The sequence below is a fragment of the Stegostoma tigrinum genome, chromosome 12 (genome assembly GCF_030684315.1).
Source record: "Stegostoma tigrinum isolate sSteTig4 chromosome 12, sSteTig4.hap1, whole genome shotgun sequence".
In the NCBI taxonomy this organism is placed as follows: domain Eukaryota; kingdom Metazoa; phylum Chordata; class Chondrichthyes; order Orectolobiformes; family Stegostomatidae; genus Stegostoma; species Stegostoma tigrinum.
The window spans coordinates 25,679,875-25,704,366 of record NC_081365.1 but is presented as its reverse complement, the minus strand read 5'-3'; the positions used below and the strand labels follow the sequence as shown (position 1 = coordinate 25,704,366).

Sequence of the window (24,492 nt, the reverse complement as noted above, 5' to 3'; positions counted from 1 at the left end):
TCATCTAATGCCCTGTACCCACCCGCATAATTCATGATACTTCCAATGCCATCTTATTCTCTTGTACCCGCAACCCATTCTTCCTCATACTTCCTATATCAACTTGTGCCCCAATTTTTGCTCATCTCCCCACACCAATGCCAACTAATCTAGCATCCATCATTTGCAAATTCAGGAATCGTATTGTCATAAAATAAAGTTATCATTTTATTGATGATACTGCTACAGAAAAAGAAACTAATGGATTGAGAAAAATTAATACATTGTGATTCCTTCAACTAATCCTTCATGAAAATAACCATTGGTATTCTACAACCAGTTAGAGATATCAACCAAAATGTTTATTTAACATGCATCCTGCAATGACAATGTTAGGTTTCACCTCAAATCTATAACGCTAGTTCCAGGCTCATGACAACAGACAGAGGGTGGGATTAGGTTATTAAGTTTAATGATTAGTCGGGAACATGTTGAATGTTGGAGTAGTCTCAAGGGGTTGAATGTTTACTTTTGCTCCTCTCTTCTATGTTTCTGTGCACACAATTTTAATTGACTTTCTGAAATAAAACTCAAATTTTCTTTTATTTAAAGCCTGGGAAGTCAAATCACCTGATGACTTAATAGTTCTTAAGCACCTTGACAGTTCTTTGACAGCTATTGAAAATTCTCTGACACTTCCAGTTGAGTTCAGCAAATTTTAGGCATGCTCATATCTGTTTTTAGCAATCTCAAAGGGTAACTTCCACAAAGTGTACTTTTTGCCCTCCTCCTAAAAAAGGCAGCTGATGTTCCCCTCACTGAAGGGCACTTGACCTAACCCCGACCCAACATGAGCTGGGACCTTATTCGAAGAAGCACTTCACCTCTCTAAAAGAGGCACCTTCGTGATCCAAGCGATCCTACAAAGTGCAAATTTGCTTTTAGCATGTCTAATATGTACACAACAAGTTTGTGGTACAGGGATACTAAAATTCCACTTCACTGGAGGCAGCTAAGATGTAACGGGCAAGCTCCTCCTATAAAACATGCAGATTACCCACACTGACCAGTTCTGTCCCCACAAATATGGGAAGTGCTATGCTCATGAGTGGAACTTGCATGTTCGGGCCCCTTTTGTAATTTTCACCACAGTAGAGAGCTTCTCCATTATGATAAAACTTTGGATCAAAATGATTAGATTCAGCAACATGTGCTGACAGGAACCTAGCTGAATCTCCTTATTTAACTCAAGTTGGAGGAGTTGTATCCTCAGTGTTGGGAGTGTTTTGACTGATGCAAAAGACAGAAGTGTCCTCATAAGGTCAGTGAAAATGAGAGAATGGAGAACCCTCGGATCTGACCATCCCTACTTGACTAACTGTTAGGCCAGTCACTGCTGTTGATCTGCCAGTCCAGTTTCCAAAGCAGACGTGGCAATGAGAGGAATCAGGTCGACAGCAATAAAAATCTTTGCTGGATTCCATATAATTTAATTTATGGTGAAATTTCAGTCAGCTGTATTAAATCAGAATAAAAGATAGTACCCCTTTTTCTAACTGAAGAATGTCACCAACCCAAGTCAAATCACAAGTCAAAAGCGAAGGTACTCTAGTCAGTTTGGCTTTCAGCCATTGACTAAATGGCCAGCTTTGGGTGGGTGTTCTGGAAGCGGCTGTTGAATACCAACAATGGAAGCTTTTATTTGTTATTACCTCTAACAGCACTTAACAAAGAATAAAGAACAATGCAGTGCAGGAACAGGCCCTTTGGCCCTCCAATCCTACGCCAACACGTTTTGCCCTCCCATACTAAAACTGTCTTCGCTTACGGGACCTAGATCTCTCTACTCCCCTCCTATTCATGTTTTCACCCAGGTGCTTCTTGAATGATGCTATTGTGCTTGCTTCCACCACCTCCTCTGGCAATGTGTTCCAGGCACTCAACACCCTTTGTGTGAAAAATTTGCCTCGCACATCTCTTTTAAACTTCCTTTCCTGCACCTTGAACCTGTGACCTCTCCACCCCAGGAATACTTTCCACTCTATCCGTGTCATTCACAATCTTATAAACTTCTATAAGGTTGCCCCTCAACCTCCTGTGTTCCAGTGAAAATCTATCCAAGTCTTCTTCATAGCTAATATCCCCCTTACCAGGCAACATCCTGGTAAACTTTTCTGTACCCTCTAAAGCATCCATGTCCTTCTGGTCGTGTGGTGACCAGAACTGTTAGCAATATTCCAAGGCCTAACTAAAGTTCTGTAAAGCTGCAATATAACTTGTCTGTCCTTCTACTCAATGCTAATCCTTTTTTTTAACCACCTTATCTACCTGCGCTGCCACTGTCAGTGATCTGTGGACCTGCACATCCAGAACTCTTTGCATATCAGTACTCCTAAGCATTCTGCTATTGGCTGTATAATTTCCACCTGTACGTGACCTTCCAAAATGCATCATCTCACATTTTTCTGGATTAATCTCCATCTGCCATTGTCTGCCAATGCCTCCAACTGGTCTATATCCTGCTGTATCCTCTGACAATCCTCCTCGCTATCCTCAGCTCCACCAATCTTTGTATCATCTGCAACCTTACTAACTAGACCAGTGACTTTTTCCTGCAAATGATTTATGTGATCAAGAAGAGCAGAGGTCCCAGCACTAATCCCTGTAAAACACCACTAGTTACAGACTTCCATTCTGAAAAGCATCCTTCCATCACTACCCTCTGACTCCTATGGCTAAGCCAGCTCGGTGTTCATCTTGCCAGCTTATTCCTTGATACCAAGTAACATGCTTCTAAATGAGTATAGATCTTGTCCCTCAGAATCTTTTCCAATATTTTCCCTACCACTGACGTGAGGCTCACAGGCCTGTAATTTCCAAGATTATCCCTGCTACCCTTTTTAAGCAGTAGGACAACATTCACTATTCTCCAGTGTTCTGGGACCTCACCTGTGGCCAAAGAGGATATAAAGATATGTATCAATGCTCCAGCAATTTGTTTTCTTGCCTTCCTCAATACTCTGGGATAGATCCCGTCAGGACCCAAGGATTTATCTACCTTAATACTTGTTAAGACGCACAACACTTCTTTTTTTAATAGCAACTTGGCCTAGAAACTCGACACTCCCTTCCCTGAGATTATCCTCCACCAATTCCTTCTCTGTAGTGAATCCTAACACTAAGCATTCTTGTAGGACCTCACCTGCCTCTTCTGGCTCCACATATTGATCTTTGAAAGGTGCCATCCACTAAATGGTATTCATTTCAGGAACGTAACATTGATGAGAAGTGTTTCTTTAAATCCCTTTCAATAAACTCCTACGAAATGGAATGTTCAACTATGTGCATCGTCGTTGCTTTAATCAATATACTTAATTTGTAATCTTGTCATCAGAGTAAACTTTAGGTAAACATTTATTGTAACTTGTCCTGCACTGACTTTGCACAGCTGATTTGAATTAATTGGAGTGATTTTCCCACTTTTCGAAATTTGCACATGCAAAATGCATTCTAAAGTAATTGAAACAAGTTGATAATTGTTGCAAACAAAATGCTTTAATTTACTTGATTAGTAACCTTGTGCTTTTATACCTAGGTATAAGGTGCTGCATAAGACCTTCCTTGTCAATGCACATTTTTTGCAAACCTCTATACTAAAACAAATTCCTCAAGCCATTTACTTACTGGTGGGAGCCCTCACTTACTGGTGGAGGGTAAATGTTGATGACAGAAACATTTTTACTTGTATGAATTTACTTTGGAAGAGAGTCGCTGTAATGTTTCATTTTTTCTACCCTTTTCCTATCCGTTCTTTATTAACATTGCAGTACAATGTCCTAAAGGAAGCTTTTAAATGCTGCATTCTGCAATTCTGTCACTATTTTAAAAAACTTGCCAGCTTGCATTCCCAATGCTCCCAATCAATTTTGTGTACTAACCTTTTCAGAATATAGGCAAGGAAGATAAAGTAGGAAACCCCACTTCTCACTGTGTGAGCTTCCAAAACACAGCCAATGAACACAAGAAAATTGTCCAGAATCTAGAATGATTCCAAACTTTGGGAATTTCAGCAGGTTGACCACGAAGAAGTAGTTGTGCCCATTGCACGCTGTTCCAAGTGCCTTTTCAATGGGATATTCACTCTTATGTAATGGGATTCCAACATCTAAAGAAGCACATTAGTTGTGAGTAGCTGTTTAGGTAAAGACAATAGGCTGTTTTATTTTTCTGATTATTCATTCATCAACATCCTTGAGAGCCAGTTGGTGTGGCAGAAGGTGATGATGAACTATCCTTGTGAACCATAGCAGTGCATGAAGCTACTTTCATATGTATTTTTAAAAGAATGGCTCAAATTGATATTGCTGCTGCTTAATTTCCAAACTCTGTGTGTTTAGTGGATATGTGACAAAAGATTTCAGCCCATTCTGACCTTCACAAAAAGTACTTTTCCAGCACCAAACCAATCCCAAGATGAATGTACCATAAACCTAAAAAATGAATAAATATACAATGAAAAGCTGGGTTGGTCCTTTTTGTCAATCATTGTTGATAAATCATGAGAATATGTTCACAGGTTCAGATTATAGCCATCAGAGAAGATAAGAGAAAGGCCAGCATTTTGTGAAAAGTCTTTCGCAACTTCAGAACAACAGAAAATATGTTCTAGCAAATTATGTACTTTTGGATTGTAGTAACTGTTGGTAACACCAATCAGTTAGCATCCAACAGGCTCCTAGAATCAGGAGGTGAATAAAGACCAGGTGACATATTCTTCAGGATTTTGGAATAAATATTGACTGAGATGTTGAGATTAACTTTTTGTTGAAAAAGTGTCATGGGTCTTTTGCATTGCTCTGAGAGCAAGCAGGGATTCAAATGAACTCTTCCCTTGAAAAATAGTGTAAGAATCATCCCACATGGAACTGAACTAATGGCTTCGTAAGTAGACCTTTTTCAGTTACTGGAGATGGAAGTTGCTATATTGCAGGAAATTGTATAACATCCAGTTGATCAGGTACTTGCTCGCATTTTAAGATTTTAAGACAGAGGCATGGCTGTCGTTCCAACTCAGTAATGGGTGAGCCTTAATAGATATCAAGGCAAATTATTCAGAAAAACAGCCTCCATCTTGGAAGGATAAAAATAAAGAACTAACTAAGGGCATGAGTCCTACTTCAGCTAATAATAAACTATCTTATCCCTTGGAACATTCAGCTCACAGTCTTGACTGAAAGTGCATGCTGAAACTCAAATCAGACCTTCATGAATGATCGACATCACACTGTTCATCTAAGTGAAAACTTGTTTTTTTAAATTTTTAAAAATTACTTCATTTAAAGTTTGATATTTTATATTATTTGTTCCTGGAATGTGAACATCATTGACAAGGCCAGCGTTTATGCCCCATCCCTAGGTGCTGCTGAGAAGGTGTTGTTTTGAAATAACTTTTGACAAGGTTACTGTACAGGTTATTGTGTGCACAAGAGATTATTGATGTGGTGGAGTTTCTATTTTAGCTGCAGGTACTTTGGTGATACTATCTAAGGATGAAAAAAAGCTATCTTCAGTTTTCTTTCTATTTTAATTTCTATGATTCAATCTATTTGGGCAGAGCAAGATGTCTGCCCTCAATAAGTGCTTGTGTAGGCTTGGATGGCAATACTTATTTATCTTATCACTTTCACTAATAGTTTTTGAGAGAATGTTGGAGAAGGAAGTAGATAGAGGGGCAGGTAGTATTGAGGATGCAGGGAGGCTGTAGAAGGATTTGGACAGGTTAGGAGAGTGGGCAAATAAATGGCAGATGGAGTACAATGTGGGAAGTCATGCACTTTGGTAGGAAGAATAGAGGTGTGGAATATTTTCTAAATGGGGATAAAATTCAGAAGTGTGAAGTGCAAAGAGACTCAAGAGTTCAAGTCCAGAATTCTCTCAAGGTAAACTTGCAGGTTGAGTCAGTTGTTAGGAAAGCAAATGCAACTTTGGCATTTATTTTGACAGGACTTGAATATAAAAGCAAGGATGTACTTCTGAAGCTCTGTAAGGCTCTGGCCAGGCCACGTTTGGAGTATTGTGTGCAGTTTTGGGCCCTATATGTCAAGAAAGATGTACTGGTCATGGAATGGATTCAGAGGAGGTTCCCAGGAATGAAATGCTTAATATATGAGAAACGTTTGTGGACTCTAGGTCTATACTCATTAGAGTTGAGAAGAATGACGGGGGAGGGGGGGGTGGCGCTCTAATTGAAACTTACAGAAATACTGAATGGCTTGAACAAAATGGATGTTGGGAAGATGTTTCCATTGATGGGAGAGATTACGACCCGAGCGCTCAGCCTTAGACTAAAGGGAAGACCTTTTAGTTTGGACATAAGGAGAAACTTCTTCAGCCAGAGAGTTTTGGATCTATGGAATTCACTGCCACAGAAGGCTGTGGAGGCTAGGTCAATGTGTATATTTAAGACAGGGATAGATAGATTCTTCGTTGTCAAGGGGATCAAGGGTTATGGGGAGAAAGCGGGAGACCATTCTAGAGGCCATCAATGTAAGATAGTCACCAAGGCATTTAATAAAGAACTCAGAAGAAACTCATTTACCTGAAGAGTGGTAAGAATGTAGAATACACTGCCAGGGGGAGTAATTGGAGCAAATGGTGTAAATGGTACACAGGGGTGCATGGTGGCTCAGTGGTTAGCACTGCTGCATCACAGTGCCAGGGATCCGGGTTCAATTCCATCCTCAGGCAACTGTCAGTGCAGAGTTTATACACTCTCCCAGTGTCTGTGTGGATTTCTGCTGGGTGCTCTGGTTTCTTCCCACAGCCCAAACATGTGCAAGTTAGGTGGATTGGCCATGCTAAATTACCCATTCTCTTCCAGGATTTGTGGGTTGGGTACCCCATGGGAAATGCAGGGATAGAGTAGGTGACAGATCTGGATGGGATGCCCTTCAGAGGGTCAGTGTGGACCTGTTGGGCCAAATGGCCTGTTTTGCCACTGTAGGGAGTCTATGGATGCTTTGAAGATGAACCTAGGCAAGAATTTGAGGGAGAAGAGAATCAGTACTTATGATAGTAGATTTAGCTAAGAAAAGATGGGAAGAAAGGGGCATGATTGGACCAAAACACCAGCATACACTGGCTAAGCTGAATGGCTTTTCTTTACACCATATATCAGTGAGTCATACAGCACAGAATCCGACCATTCAGTCCAACTCATTGATTCCGACTTGACATCCCAATTTGACCTCGTCTCGTTTGCTAGCATTTGGCCCATTTCACTCTAAACCCTTCCTATCCATATACAATTCGAAATGCCACTTCAATGTTGTAATTGTACCGGCCTGCACCACTTCCTCCATCAGCACATTCCATACACGCACCACCCTCTACGTGAAAAAGTTACTCTTCAGGTCCATTTTAAATTTTTCCCTCTCACCTTACACCTATGCCCTCTAGTTTTGGACTCCCCAGACCTAGGAAAACGATCATATCCAATATAATCTAACACATAATCCTTTGTTAAAAATTTTCCCCAGCCTTTGCTGGAGCTCAGCTATATTATCTAGATATTCTCCCCAACCTCAATTAACATTTGACAGATCTCAGTGCTGAGTGCACGGAGTTTCTTTATTTATCTTATTTCTGGTCAAGAGTTCATTTTGTCCTCCCCTCTCATGTAGCAGGAAGGTTTTTGCTCATATTGGTGTGGTCTGAATTTAACAGCCCCTGACTGTTTTTATCATCTTCCTGGGTAGCTGAATCTTTATTTTTAATTTAAATGATGAAGGGGAGGCTTATTGCCTGATATGGATTTTCCCCTTCGACGTGCCTGTAAAATACAATTCAAATTATTAAAAGCAATCTAATGATATAGTAAGATTGTGCTGCGCTGACTGTTATTACAGCTGTAGCCCATTCAGTTCAAGATCTAGAAGTGTTCACTTTATAAGAGCATACATCTTTTGACGATCCAATAGCCCAGCTACAAATAAGAATGTGACTTTTCAGATTGGTTGTAATTTCCAGCTACAGGAAGGCAAAGGATTGTTTTTACTCTGGAAGCATGGCAGACAAAATGTTTCTTTATAAACGTGAGTGCTAAAACTATTTACAAAATCTGCAGTCAAGCAGGAAAAATAAAGAATGATTTGAAAACTGATCTGAAAAATAACCAACGCTCCTTTTGTCCTTTTCCAAGGTTCACAGTATCTTGTGCATTTTATTTGTGAACTGTATCAATGTTCAAGGCACTGACAGTGTGTGAGTTTTACCCACTCGGAATAACAATAAGCAAGGCACATAAAATAACATTGGGCTGCCTTCAGGGCGATTGGAAATCGCTACTACATTTACAAGGCCTGCCTCAACATGTAAAATAAACTTTGCTTACAACAGTCTATGTATGGAGCTGTTCCACGCCAATGTTCTTTGAACATTTATCAAAATATTAAGAAAATTTTACCGCATTGAGTACCTGATCTAAACTCAGCTCATGGGGATCTGTAGATCCAACAATTCAAAAACTTTCCTTTGACAGCACCTTCCAAACTCTCAACCATTTCCATTTAGAAGGACAAGGACAGCACATCCATGGGACTGCCACCACTTGTAAGTTCTCCTCCAAGCCGCTCACCATCCTTAGAAACAAGGGAATATTATGTAAAACGGATGAGATTACATTTTTCAATGTACTCTCGGATTTGCTTAAGGTAGCGAATCTCAGCACAACCTATCTGTTTATTGACCAGGGTGTGGTCAAGGAAGACCTCAGGGAATCTTAGCATTGAAACCCCAAGTAGGGTGGAAAAGAATTTGATGAGGAAGACTGCTGACCTGTGTCAAAATATCTTCAAAAGGGATGTAATCTGAATGTCAAGATTTAGTCTTTTCCATATGTATTCACGGATTTCAGCAACAATTTCAAACCTACTTGTTTTATTTCCCCCTTCTTAAAACTGATGATGGCATTCCAATTTGTGATGGTTGGATATTAAAAATTGTGGTGCTATTGCAAGCGTGTGCATTTTTCCCTTGGCCTGGGCAAAATTTGCTTAGTACCATATTTTAAACATTTTCATTACGTTTTCATGAGCATGAGACAAGTATGGATGTTGTAAAGTCTGTGTGCATATAGATTGTGTGCTTTTGTGAGAAGTTGTATTGGTAAATGCATGCACATGTTTTGGGTGTTGATATATTTTTAAGGACTGAAACAGTATATTGGGTTTTGATTCCTGTCTGGCTGCTTTTGAAGGAATAGGGCTGGCGGTATCATTTCCCCTTTTTGTGGTGTGTGGTTTTGGTGGTGCAGATAAGGTTGGAAGGAGCTTATTTAACCCCTGCCATGTCAGCTATTGTAAGTCCCCCGGGTGCCCTTCGTTGAGTCAAGTAGACCTAATGAGTACAGTTGGAATTGAGCCATAAAATGTTAGAGAGAAAAAGGAATTACCAAGTCCCTGCAGTGGCTGCCATGGTTCAAAGAGCCTTCCTGGTGGATCATTGATGAATGGCATTTGTGGTTCGCAATTTGCACCATTGCAGATATCCTGTGTAGACTTTTCAATGTAAACTTTTTTTTAAGTCTCTGCAGACTCATTGTGAAGAGAGGCTGGTGTGGTGAATGGATGTTGAGTGGCAGGAGAAACCATACCAGGAAACCAGGAACCAAAAAAACATAACAAATGCATTCATATATCTTGATGAATCTTGATTTTCAAACATTTGAGGATACTAGAAAAGCAAACAACTTTACTGTGAAAGGGTAAAAACTGTCTGTTCCCTCAGTGAGGCGCACACACACCAACATGAATGCACTTTGTCTTTCTTTTTTACCTATGAGCAAACTAATCTTTTCTTATGGTTTTAAATTCTATAAATTCTATTCTTGTCAGCTCATTTCTCTATTAAAAAGAGAAACAGCCACAAAGGTTAATGAATCATGAGTCCGTACCCTTCTTCCCCAGACAATAACAATCCCTTTCACTCAAGACTATGTTCACCACCCTTCCTGATTGCAGACTCCCACAGCCCTGCTCAAGTGCTAATGCCTCACAGATGTTTTGCAAGAATCTGATGATTTCAGGTGTGAAACCTTATTTGTACAAGTGGAATTTACCATATAAAATGCAGTAAATTCATTACCCCATATATGTCTTATGAGAGTGCAATGGTCCTTCACAATTAAGTTGCCAATTCACACTCATTGTCTGGCCTCATTTGTGAAGTGGTGAAGTATGACAAGAATCCAATGCAGAACCGAACCCCAAAAAGCATCTGCTACTGTAATTGGAGGAAAAGTGAAAACATGAGATAGTTTGATTTGAAGAAGAGCAGGGAGTTTTCTTTGGTATTCTGGTCATTGCCTATCTCATAGACAGCTCAGTAAAAAGAAAATGAATTATCTTCTCATTTATTTTACTGGTGCTAGTGGGAGTTTGCAGTGTAAAACATTGCTTGTCATTAAAACAACTGCACTTTAAAAATGCCCCACAGGAAATAAAATACTTAGGGACACCTTAGGTTGTGAAATATAAGATCCTTTGTTTGGAGGGCATATTTTAACACATGGAAGCAGAACATATCCGATGATATGTTGTTACAATGAACATTGCTGAGATTTAATGGTGTCTGTCAGTGAGAGAGATGGTACAGAATGATACATTCTTGGTTTCATTTCTGGATCAATGCTTCCAATTTACCCTTTGACATGTACATTTTTCCGGAAAGTTTCCTACTCCCATTGAGATTCCTTTTTCTAATTTTCTACTTCCCCACTTTTCTCTTCAAGCAAACACCTATAAAAATTGTAGGCTAGCTGCATGTTCACAGATATACCAATGTTTCAATATTATTGTCCCAAACCAAGTGAAGCTTTCTGTGACAGAGGAAGAAATATTTTGCATGGTAGAATTGGTGGGCAACAAGGGGGAATATCGCTTAATTTACACTTGTATATTGACTTTGAAAGATATTTCATGCATTTCAAAAACTTATTAGGAAAAAGTCTGTATTTACAACAAAGAAATGTCATCAGACAAAAGACCCTTAAACAGATGCATTACATTTATAAGTGAATATACATAACTGAAGGTATAGAGTTGACAGAGAATGGGCTTAAAAGGAGTATAAGCTTAACAGTATATATTTAATCAAAAGCTGAGCTTAACTAATGGAAAAGTTTGTCATTAGGCCACCCATAAGTGTTAGCTTTATTTGTGTTAGCGCACCAAGTTGTTTTCTACTTTGAGAGAATTTACTGTTTTTGAGGACTTGTGCTCTTTTTTTGTCATCACTTTGCCTAAATGTTAATTCTTTAATTATAATGTTATATTTTACCAAAGTAATTCAGTTCGATAAATTTAAGACGACAAGGTAGGGCCGTATTCATAGCAATCTCATCAGTTTTGCTTGCACACAACAATGCCAGTAATGACTTGAGGGACATGCGATGAGCTTTGTTAAACAATAATTCAAAAGCCCAACTTAAATTGCTTCTCTCTGAATTTGCTTGACTAACTATTTTGTGCTCATTTTGTTATATAGGCCACTGCTGGTTTCTCACTAATATAAACAGTACAGTATACTCTGCCACACAGGGACAAATTGGTCCTCATCACAAAAATGGGCATTGACGAGTGTGATTTCTTGATATAATTTCCTGTGTTCCGAATATCTTCAGAGTGTTTTGACTGCCAATCAAAACATATCCATCAGAAGATTGATCATTAGTTCTAAACTCGGATGCCAATATTGGCAAAACCTGGATGAAATTTGCACCTGGCATACTGCACTTAATTGCTCATGGTCTACACTTGGAAAATTTACCATACTTAAAATGATCTTTACTCCTCATTTCCATATAATAAGCCCCTCTCCCTTTCCCTTTTCCATTGCTTCGAGGATTTATGTTCTGTCTGCTGCAGCTAATCTTGGGATGAGTCGATCCATTATATTTCATTGAGATTTCTAATTGGTGTTTACAGCTCACAAATCATATGCACAAAGAGGGCCAGAGATCAATTTAGTGTGGATCCTGGCCTCTATCCTCAGGAAGCTCTTTTCAAAGTGTCATTGATTTTGGATCCTAATCGTAGTGGTACTATTTCTTCCTGTTCCAAAATGTCCTTCAGTCAAAGGATGCTCTTCGTGAAAACAACATGAAAATTCATTAGGGCTTTTATAACATGTAAGTAGTAAGGTAGATGAAAGTGCTGTCATATATATGAATTTTTAAAAGGCATTCAATATGGCTTCATACAAAATGCTAACAGGGAAGATAGTGACTCATGAGGTCTGGGGTAAAAGACTGTATCTTCCAGGTTTTGGGAAGTCAAATACTGGACATATCACCCAAGATGTACTTCAGGATCCTACAAACTTCCTGATGCATTGACCCCTGACTCCGTGGAGATGACCAACCTTCCCACTTGTCACCCGAAAGCCATGGGGGCTTCGGTGTGGATGTCCTTTGCTGATATTTCTGAGGTTTGCATTTTTGATGAGAAATTTTGGAGTAAGGTGAGTTTGGTTTTCTTTGCTGGATCCTTGTCACAAAAAGAGGTTCCAATGCTGACCAGACAACTTGAACCTATACTCTATCATTGGTAGGAGATTGGTTTATGCAAAGCAAACAAAGAGTAGGGAGAGATGGTATATTTTCAACTTGGTGGGCAGTGGCTGGTTTGCAGATGTTACAAAATTGGTTGGGATTACCAGCTGTGAAAAGGACAAAAAACGGGTTACAAAGAACTTTGAACATTCTGGATCAAATTCTCATACCAGTAAGAATGGGAGTGAGCAGAACTTACACTCAAAGGGAATTCCACATATGACAGTGTTTAGTTAATTTGCTATGCCCAGTCAAGGGACATGGCCAATTATGCAGAAGAAGAGGGCACAAATTTGGTTGATGAAGCCTTAAGGCCCATTTGCTTTACTTACTGCATCAACAGTTTCCTCTCTGAGGATTGGGAATATGAACTGCTTCCTCCCACTCCCCTCTTGCCACACCAGGATCCCAGGAGCTGCAAGCTCATCTCCTCTTTCCTACCAGCTCATCATAGCCCTCCAAAATCCACCTACCTCCTTTTAAAATACATAGAGTGCTCTAGCCTCCACATTGCTCTCTTTTTGTTTGCTTCTGATTTTATTACAGAAGTATGATTTTACTTGATGATCAAGCATTGCAATGAATTTCCAGGGCTTGCTAATACATTGAAAATATGTTTCTACCACTGGCTATCAAGAACCATGATCCACTCTTCATTCGGCACCAACTTCATTCCCAACTTCTGCCCTGCTGTCAGAAAGCTGACATTTCACCTCCCACATAATTAAGTGCACCTCACTTGTCATGCTTCCTACTCCTGGGAGCTTCACTAGCTTCCACTGCCGAAGTAAGTGATCAACAGTGTGGTCAGTGAAGTATCATGTGAGTGGTAGTAAAAATGGAAAAGCAGAATATTATTTAAAAAGCTTGTAACTTGTAAATGCAGAAATTCTGAGGGACCAGGTTTTGCCCATGAAATTGGAATGATATTTCATGCAGGTACTGCATATTGCTCTATAAGGCAGTCAGCATGAAAACGATGGGCCAGATGGTGTGCTGTGCAAAGCTCTATGGGTTGAAATGATACTGTATTAAATAGGAGTCAAAAAGCAGGGTTTTATAGTTGTTGAAAATCTGAAAGCTAAACAGAAAATGCTGGCAATACACTGCAGGTCAGTTAGCATCTGTGGAGACAAAACCAGCATTAAGATTTCAAGTCAACATTGAAACTGTTGGGCCTGCTGAATATTCTCAGCATTTTTTAACTTTATTTTGTATTACATGCTGCCCTCTTTACCAGCTCTTTGTTGTTAACATAAGAAATAAAACAGACCTTTTGATGCATATTTTAACCCTTTCATTACTAAGATCACAAATGTCAGCCATTTTAACGTAAAACAGTTAAGTAATAACAAATGCATATTACAGAGGCAGGATTGGTATGAGTAGTCTTTCCTATTTTGTTTTTTTTTGTGTTTTCGGATAAAGGCATTTTCTTTTAACCTAAAATGACATTCATAGAATGAGATGCATCTTAAATACTTTAAACTGGAATTTGAGATTGTATTGGTAACCTGAAAACTGAAAGGTGCATTGGGTATTGAAGATTTTGATTCCCACTTTCTGCTTCCTCACCAAATGTAACTAAAGAGCTAAGAATGTAGGAAACCCAAACTTCTAAGTTTAAAAAATAGCTTTATTTCTATGTGCCAGAGTGAGACATACTGCATCCTGAAAAAGGGGATATGTTGTAAAAACAAACATCATTACTGATGTTTTAACATCTTCATAGAGGTCTTGTTAGCTTGACAAATAAAAACTAACATGTGTTACAGTTTATTTATATTAGAAGTATGCAATGTAGAAATACCTGTCATGAAACAGGATGTATCAGTATGTAGCCCATCAGTCAAATAGTTGAATATATTTGTTGCATTCTACTGCCTGGAATAAGCAAGATTTAGTAAAATATAACAATTCAATGTTAAAATTAAAACCACTGCAAATTTCACCATTCAAACAATTCCAAATACCAGTTAAAATGGAATGTTGTTATAGTGATGTTGTGAATTTTTTTTGAGTGACTTATGTTTGTTTAATGTGTTTACTGTGAAAAATGTCTGGAGCGCATGTCGTACACTGAAATAAAGAATTAACAAACTGCTGTCAATGCTGTTGGCATGTTCGCTCACAATAAAATTATTACTTACATCTTTGGAACAATAAAACAAAATCATAAGAAAACTGTGATCGTGTTGAGCAGTTTATCTTTTCTCAACTGTTTCCATGACTGTCAGGAAAAGTTTGCAGAATATATGTATCTATTACTTTCACAACATAATCCTGTAATAATCCCTTCTTACTTTAGTAAAACTGTGCACAGCAGACCATTAGAAGCTTTACCAATTAAACCTATATTCTAGTTTGAATTGGTCAATGTTGTGCATATGGTAATATTTTCCAAGTCTTTTGAAGTAACCTCTCAACCGTATCAATCCATTTCAAGCAACTTGCATGCAAAGTCAGAACTATTATCCTTCCAGGATTATCCATTCAGTATGCACTCAATGTTTTCGACTTTTCAGTAATTCTTCCATAAAGGATTCTTGCCTGATGGCTTCCTCATATATTGATGTTTAAGTTTTGTCAAAGTCCAGTGACTAAAACATTTTCTTCTGCTACACGTGACATTCAACAATTATACCATGTGGATCTGTTTATCTCTACTTTGCTGTTAAATTAGTAATTTGTGTTAAAGACGAGCTGTGTTATTGGGCTGTGGCTTGAACATATATGCTACAAATCTCTGAAACCTCTGTTCAGGATTAGCAACTCATTTCATGCTACGTTTGCAGTGATCTAAATGGGTTTCATGTGAAATCATCTATTTATTGTGAAAGTTTAAGGTTGAAGTGGGTGGCAAAGAGATGCTGGTAGCTATGGTATGATATGAGACTCATTTAGAAGATCCCCCTGCTCACTATTAGAGGCTTCAAAATGCCACTGCAAATTTCCTTATTCGCAGCTTAGTTTGGAGTAAGATTCCAAACTCCAGGTGCTGCACAATCAACTGCAAAGTAATATTCACAGCAATCTGTCTTAAGTTTTCAATTCCCATTCTGCCTGAGGAAAACACATGTATTAATCAAATTCTATAACTGCTACAAGCTGACAATTCAGCCACATCTGTTTTGTCTCAAAGTTAAATACACTGTAAAATGTGCACGTATATTCATTGTAACATGACCTGAGAAGAGGCCTTGTTGTTCTGGTGATGAAAGTAGTATTATTTATTGGTCTGATATCAGAAATAAAAATGACAACAATAGGAAACATATAAATCTCCATGCAAAATAGACTCATTTGAATTATCTGCCATTCTCGCTATCTGCGTGATGCCTACGTAGAGTCTTTCAGCCCTTCAAACTTAAGATAGATGCGAGTGTAATGTTAAGCTGTGGTACTGACTCTGAGTTAACTTGATTGGGATTTCCTAGTGTAAGCAAGTTAATTATCAACAGCCTGAAGGTACTTCTGCAAACAGATGCCTGTGTTACCAACTTGTCTCCTGTATTGACAGTGACTGAGTTACTATTTAATCTAAAAGCAGGGCAAACAAACAATTCTCTGGATACTTCCTATGTATTGATGAAGCTGTAATGGAGCTGATCTGTACAAAGTCAGTTCTATTTAGATGAATATTTCTGTTTGATCAATGGAAATCATGAAGCCCAAACTATTTTCTCAATGCTTACTACTTGTCCATGTTGACTGACAGTGCTGATTTTGCACATTTGAAGTTGGCAGTAGCCAAAATCAAATAGGTGGCCTACCCATTTGCTGTCTCCCCTGCTACCTCTTGTGTCAGTGCAACCCCTGGCCATCTGAGGAACAGAACATTTGCAAACTAAATGCTACGCACATGGCTAACAGGGTGTAGTGTTACCTGCTCTCTTGTATGATCTGAGACATGGCCAAGGTACAAAAACCACCTCAATTCCTTGGAGAAATAACACAGCAGTGCCTCTGCAAATTCAATGGCAGGTTAGGCGCTCCAATATAAGTGTCTCCCTCAGACCCATGTCCTGAATAATGAAGGACTGGTTGCTGCCCACGAGCTGCATTGGGTGGGCCACATTTTCTGCATTGCTGAAAAAAGACTCCCAAGACAAGATCAGTCCCGAGCTCCATCACAGCGGGCAATCACTGGAAGGGGAAGGGGAAGAGGAAATACGACAAAGATATTCTCAAAGCCTCCCTGAGAAATGCAATGTTCTTACCAACTGATGGCCAAGACCATTCACTACCCAAATTGCAGAAAAAGCTTCCATAAAGGTGCCAGCCATCTTGAGCATCTCCAACAAGCAAAGCTCAACCAGTAGCATAAGCATGCTAAAGACCATTCTGCAACTTGGTATGTGGACCGGCATTGGATTAGTTTGTCACATCAACATTTACAACACCAGAGTGGAAGAAAACCATCCTTGGTCTTGAGTGACTGTCCATAAGATGACAAGCCTAAAGAGATTTACTCCATTAGGATCAAGGAAATGAACTAGTTATTATAATCTAGCTCAGACCCAAAGATATTAAAAAGAACAGATCCTACTTGGCAAGTACTAGGATCTCTTAGGAACCATTGGAGATCTGGAAGCCCTTTGTCTGGAAAAGACAAGGTTAAGAAAATACCTGGTAGAGATCTTTAACATTGTGAAGGTATTTGATTAAATACATGTGGAGAGTTTTGTGTTATGAGTCCAGATGTAAGGCACATAGATATTTATTCACAAACCAGTGTTGAAAGAATTTCTTTATGCAGCATGGTGATAAAATGGAACTCTCACCTTTTAGAGTAATTGAAGGAAATAACATTGATCAATTTTTGGGGAGGCTTAATGCATACTTGGGCAACAAAGCAACCTTGGATGCAAAGAGATAATTTGAGTGGGAGATGAGTTGTATGATTATTAACACCAGCCGGCATCCATTGGGCTCAATGATCAGGTGTTATAGACTCTATAATTCTAAATAATGGTTGGAAAATGGTGTGCAGTGTGTATTAGCATGGGTGATATGTACTCCCAGTGGGTAAGACATTCCACTGTATGGACAACACTGGAATACTGACGGGTCATTCTTAGTTCTAAGAAGTATTAAAAAATACACCTATAAATATATAATACTGAAATAGAAATGTTTGCCTTGTGCTTCCATTGGTTACTCATTAGGGAAATGCACTGCACATTGTGTACAGATCCATCCAAGTTTCTGGCTAGTCTCCAGGTTTGGCCCCCCAGTACTTTTTCAGTTAGCTGATGTCAGCCATTTCAGTAATGGGAATAATCAAAATGACGTTGTGTTTCCAGACCAAGGAAGGGAAAAAAAAACAATCAAAGTCTGTGCAGTTGATCAACATCCAGCAATTCCTCCACATGAAGTGTGAATGTTAGATGAACAAATGTTTCAGCCCCATACTTCATCAGATTGCAGTGGTCACAAAGGAAGAACATTTAATTGAAGCAAGCTTTCTTATAGCAGAAAACCATTGATTTTCAGGAAACTAGAAGCCTCCAGTGGAAGAAAGATACAGGTGAAATTTTTGAGAAGTTGTTGTAAAAATGATACAAGGGTCAATGTGGCATCTGCTGAAATTTAAGCCAAGCATATCCTATATCACTGGAAACTGAAGCTGCTTATTATAAGAATTGGTCTTTCCCAGTGACCCCTTCAAAACAAGAAATACTTAACATATATATGATTATAACACAATTTTATTACGATGCTGTGATTCTGTTGATAAAATTTAGCTATTGGCTTAACAGACAGACTGTCATTTGTGAGACAGGTCTGATTTTGGCAATGCTTTAGGCCAGCATATGCAATGCTTGTGAGTTTCATAATCAAATGCACACTAATCGTTTGGTTAAGGATTCTGACAGATTGCTCACAGTCGTGGCAGTATCCACTTGAAGGAGCCTAAATATCGTGAAATTCAGTCTAATCTTTGGCTAAGGTTATCATTTCCAAAATATGTTTAGAGACTATGTTTCCAGCTGCTTAGGCTTGCCACAAGGACAGTGTTAATTAGAACCTGCTTTCGATACAACTGTTGGCACAGGGTTGTGCACTGTGCACGAGTATTTGTGATGGTGCTGCTAGTTGGTAAGACATTCCACGAGGAGGACAACATTGGAAGATTGGTGAGCCATCTTAATTCTAAGCAAAGTTAAAAGATACACATATAAATACATAATTTATATAAATAATACTGCATCAGAAATATTTGCCTCGTATTTCCATTGGTTGCTCATTGGGGAAATGCACTGTGTATTATGTACTGATCCATCCAAGTTTGGCTGGTCTCCGTTTTGGTTCCTGATATTTTTTTCAGTTAGCTGATGTCAGCAACTTTAGCAGTGGGAATAATCAAAATGACTTTGTGTACCCAGACTAAGGAAGGGTAAAACAAAATAATCAAAGCTTTTGCAGTTGACCCATCCAGCAATTCATCCGCATGAAGTGCGAATTGTTCTTTTTATTGTATTTTGCTCTTTCTCAGCTCCATCTCTTGTCACTGCTGTTAAGAAGGAGCGGACATCCCGAAACAGTATTTCTCTGTCTTGGCAGGAGCCAGAACATCCAAACGGAATCATATTGGACTATGAGGTCAAGTTCTACGAGAAGGTGGGAAAATATATTCAAAAATTGATAAAATAATTGGCAGTTAAACAGAAATGTTGAAATCATTTGAAAATTATCTCTTAATGTTGTGAGGAGTATTCATTTCTTCAAGAGTTCCTTTGGCTAAGTTACCACATGTACACAAATCTGTTTTAATGCCTGAGCTGTAAGTTAACACCTCATGTGTCTGCGTGCATTCAAAACCCAGAAACCTTGGTGGTTTCATAATAGTGGAACTGGTGATAATGATGATTCTCCATTATTGTAACAAGAAAGTAATTGTCATGGGAGTGACTGCATCACATTGACTGCAGCAACTCAAGAAGACATCTCACCACTATCTTCTCAAGGGCAGTTAGGATTGGGAAATAATGTTGGTCTTACAAATGATGCTGATAACCCAAGAACAAATTTAAGCAAAAATTACTTAGCCATGATATTTAACTGCATTGAAACTCTACAAATATGGCAGACAATAAAAGATGCTACAAGTGCTGAAAATCTGAAAAAAAACAGGAATGCTAGGAATAATCAATGAGTCAGGTAACACTAACGAGAACATAACTTTTAGTATTTACACAGAATCATTGTTGTCCCACAGGGCTTTCCAGAGAATAATGTGCTTTGAAGGGTGGTCACTGATGTAGTATAGGAAAGACAGCAGCTAATTTTCACACAGCAAGCTCCCAAAAACTGCATTGTGAAAATGACTAGGTAATCTGTTCTAATGTTGTTGCTTGTAGGATTAATAGTATCCAGAACAATGGGATTATTTTTATTGTGTTAATAGAGGACAAAAAACTCAGATTCAGCATCCATTTTCCCGATGTTCTGAATCCTGCATCTCTTGCATTCAGCAAAGAGAGCAGATAAATTTTTGATTTAATGCCTCATCTGAAAAACAATCCAAAATGTCTGACGAATGACAATCACTGCCATATTGTTAAACTTCCTCTAGTTGGGTTTTTGCATTTCTGGCCCAGACTTCCAAACTGAGTCTCTTCTGAAAGGTGGAGCATAACCATTTTTGGAGTTGGTAATTTTGAAATCAAAGGTCTTTTATTTTATTTGTTCAGGACACGGTAATCAGAAGTTCAGACTTGGGAGTTCTGTGTTGCGTTTGCCCTGAGACTTTGGGGGATAAGTCTGGTCACCAGCCACCCAGACACTATAAGATCTAGATCTTTATCTTTGACAGTGCTACACTGAATCAATGGCCTAGATCTTTGTGCTCAATGCTCTAGAGTGGGAGTTGGACCTTCAATGAACTCTGATTCAAAGGAGAGCATGCCACCCACTGAGCCACAAACGTCAAACAAAATAAAATTTTCAGGTTGATTACCATCTGACCTAAATAAATAAAATAAGTGTTTTGCTTGGTGAACATTAGCCTGCCTTTTGCTCTTTGGAGGTGCTGAAATGACAGTTGGGTATATTTAATCTTGCTGTTTTAGCTCAAAATGCCATTTTGTGTTTTTTTTTCCATAACCTTACTATAACTCGGCACTGGATATAATAAAACTTTTTTGAATACATGATTTATAAAGAGAGTGGTGTTATGAAATTTACCAACTCATTTTTCCCTCATGAAAATGTCTTAACAAGGAAAAATTTCTTCTGAATGCCAGTTGAGAACACACATAAATTCATTTGTTCACCAGTTCTAAAAGATACATAAAGCGCTCATTTACCACAGCATTAGAAGTTATGAATATTGAAATAGGACTTGATAGAATGAAATAAAATGTCTATGCAATATGTCTTTTTCAAAATCTGGGTTACTTTTCACAGTATGACTGAATTAATTAAACAGAGAAGTAGAGACTCAGCAAGGGTGACACGATGGCTCAGTGGTTAGCGATGCTGCCTCACAGTGCCAGGTTTGAACCTATTCTTGCGTGATTGTCTGTGGAGTGTGAATATTCGTCCTGTTTCTGCAGTGTTTCCTCCCATGTACAAAGATGTGCAAATTAGGTGGATTAGCCATGCTAATGTGTCCGGTGGTGTGCAGGCTATAGGTGGATGAGACATGGGAAATGCATGGTTACAGGGATGGGGAGGGTATGGGTGGGATTGGAGAGTTGGACTGAGCTTTATAGGCCAAATAATCTACTTCAACATTGTAGGGATTCTACATTTCTTTTTAAAAGGACTTCAAAAATTTCCAGCAATTGTACTCATGGTCTACTTTGCTGACTGACTCTCATTGCAGAACTTTATTCTTAGCTTCTCCAATTCATAACTTTCTCCAGAAACCTTTTGACAAGTTATCAGGTGTTTATCTCTGAGTTTGCAGCACCCCTTTTACATTATTAGTTAGATAGTGTCAAGTAATCAGGCAGAGTCAACATGACTTTGTAAAAGGGAAATCATGTTTTAACTAAAGTATGGGATTTCTTCAAAGAAGTAATGCGTGCTGTGTGTTAAGAGCTACTGGTGAATGTGGTGGACTTAGATTTCCACATGGCATGGGATAAAGTGTCACATTAAATGTTATTTCAGGGAATAAAAGCTTATTGAGTAGCGAGTAGCATATTGGCATGGATGGAGGATTGGCTGGCTGACAGGAATCAGAGAGTTCTATTCAGGTTGGCAGGATATAATGAATGGTGTGCAGAGGTGCAACTGTATATTAACTGTATAATTGACTCGGATGAAGGAACAGAAGATATGGTTACTGAAATTTGCTGATGATAGGAGAAAATTAAATTATGAAGTGAAATTAAGGAAGCTACAAAAAGGTATAGGTTAGGTTGAGTGGGCAAAGATCCAGCAAATGGAGTATAATGTTGGAAAATGTGAAATTGTCCATTTCGACAGGAAGAATAAAAAAGAAGAATATTACCTAAATGGTGAGAAATTGCAGAGATTTGACTTGCAGAGGAATATGAGTGTTCTCATGAATGAATCACAAAAGATGAGTATTCAGGTATGGCAAGAAATTAAGAAATAATAAAATATTATCATTGCGAGGGTTTTTTAATTCATTCATGGGATGAGGGCATTGCTGGCTAAGCAGAATTTATTGTCCATCTCTAATTGCCCAGAAGACAGTTAAGAGTCAATCACATTGCTGTTGGTCTGGAGTCACATGTAAGTCAGACCATGTAAGGATGGCAGATTCCTTCCCTTAAAGTCATGAGTGAACCAGATGAGTTTTCCCCCAACAATTGACAATAGATTCATGGTCACCATTAGACTCTTAATTCCAAATATTTATTCAATTTAAATTCCATCATCTGCTAAGGCGGGATTTGAATCTAAATCCCCAGAACATTATCTTGATCTCTGAATTAACAGTCCAGTGATAATACCACTAGGAAATTGCCTCCCCCATAGAAAATTAGGGTGAATTGTTTTTGGTGTTAAGACCGCAGGTGAGATCACATCTGGAATGGAGAACATTGGATATATTATTTAAGGAAGAATGTAAATGCACTGGAAGCAATTCAGAGACGTTTCACCAGCTTCATACCTGCTTTAAGGATTGCCTTATGAGGAATGGCCGGGCAGGTTCAACTTGTATCCATTTGAGTTTAGAAAAGTCAGTTGTATCTTGATTTATACATATTAAATCCTAAGGTGTCCTGAAGGGATAGATATGGAGAGGATGTTTTGTTTTATGAGAGAATCAACAATTAAGCAGGAGTTGAGCTGTTTAAAAATCAGAGGTCACTCATTCGAAACAGATGAGTTGAATTTATTTTCTCACAGACGGTCATTAGTCTATGGAATTCTCTCTGAAAAATGGTGAATGTAGAGTATTCGAGTACTTTTGAGGCAGAATTGGATAGATTCTGGTTAAGAACAATGGGTAAGATTGGTTACAATCAGATGAATAGCACAGAGGCTGAAGGGTCTAAATCGCTTGCTCATTGTTTGTATGTTCACACATTCACATATCTTGCTTCCATGGCCTAAATGCTTTGGCAATGAACTTGGACTGTGAATACTTGAAGAACTGTGCAAGCAAACTGGGCTTTCTTTGGGCTGGGCATCCCTGCAGTTGCCAAATCTATTTTAATAAATGCCCAGAGGTTTCTCAACCTTCAACTTCAGTCAAACAGTCATTTTACACATCTCAAATACTTTCCTAACAAACATTCATTTTATGTCTTAACTGTTTTGTCCTCTCTTGAAGGAGCTCAGTTTTTAAGCCTGGAAAGTCTATGACGATGCTTGACATTTAGCAAACTGAGGCACACCGTGACTGTAAGCTGCTGTTGCATTGTTGACAGCATCTTTTCCACTTCAGAATAATTTAATTGTTTCAACACTGCTTTATTTTTGCTATCAATTTTAGCAGCATCAAATTTCTCCCAAGATCAATGGGGCAGCACAAGATCGAAGGTAGAAATGACAAGAATTTCCAAATAAATTGCTTGTGTTCAATAAAAGCTAACAAACACATAAGAAATTTGCAGAATTTATGTATTCTAATTAGGATAGTGCGCATTAGTTCTCATGTTTAATAGTGTTGGAGGCCCTCTGTGCATTCTCTCAAGATTAAATCTTTCTGTTTATTATTTCTGTAGACTAAAGTGAAGTGTTACTATCTACAGATACAAAGTGCGGTTAACAGAAGCTGCAAATTGTGCTGTTTACTTTACATGCCAAGCAGTCTCAATGGTTAAAATATATTACAAAATGTGGCGAATACCATATGGCAACCGCTTTCAGAATATTCTAAGATATATGATGACTAAGCTCCGTACATAGTTTCCACACAATTTGAACCATATGAAAGCAGCAATTTTCATTTAAATAGCACCTTCTGATGTCCTTAGGATATCTGAAAATACTTAACTTCCAACAAACTACTGAAATGTGCACAGTCTTGTCATGTGGGCAAACAAGGAAACCCGTTTTGCACAACCAACGTAAGAAGTGAGACCAATTTATTTTTTTTCCTTAGGAGAAATCTTAAGGAGCACTCTGTGCTCTTTTTTGAATAGTACTACATATATATTTGTTTAAACGCATTCCCTCAATGGTCAGAAAAGAATTTAATCTTTTCTGAAAGGGCAGTAGTGCTAGCTATGCTAGAATCCTTCTGTACTACAGTGACATATTAGCCAAAATCATGTTTATCTTAGAGTAAGATCCGAATGAAGCTAAACTGTTTCTATACTGTGTCTTGAACATTTGTACAAATGTCAGCATTTGTGGCAATTCATTTGAGAATAACCCAATATAAAGATTTTATCTGAAACCTGATAGGAATTTTTTTTTTGATGGGGATTGTTTTGCATTCATTTGGGTGAGGAATGCCTGTCCTAGGG

General features: G+C 38.5%; 1 protein-coding gene across 2 annotated transcripts in view; it reads left to right on the top strand.

The window, feature by feature from the left end:
* The window catches only part of epha3 (eph receptor A3), a 242,035-nt gene that overhangs the window by 159,698 nt on the left and 57,845 nt on the right, over positions 1 to 24,492 (top strand). For both annotated transcript variants that reach the window (XM_059650213.1, XM_059650212.1), the window contains exon 6: positions 19,089 to 19,213. In XM_059650213.1, coding sequence (XP_059506196.1) covers positions 19,089 to 19,213 — 125 coding nt within the window. The remainder of the gene's footprint in view (positions 1 to 19,088; positions 19,214 to 24,492) is intronic.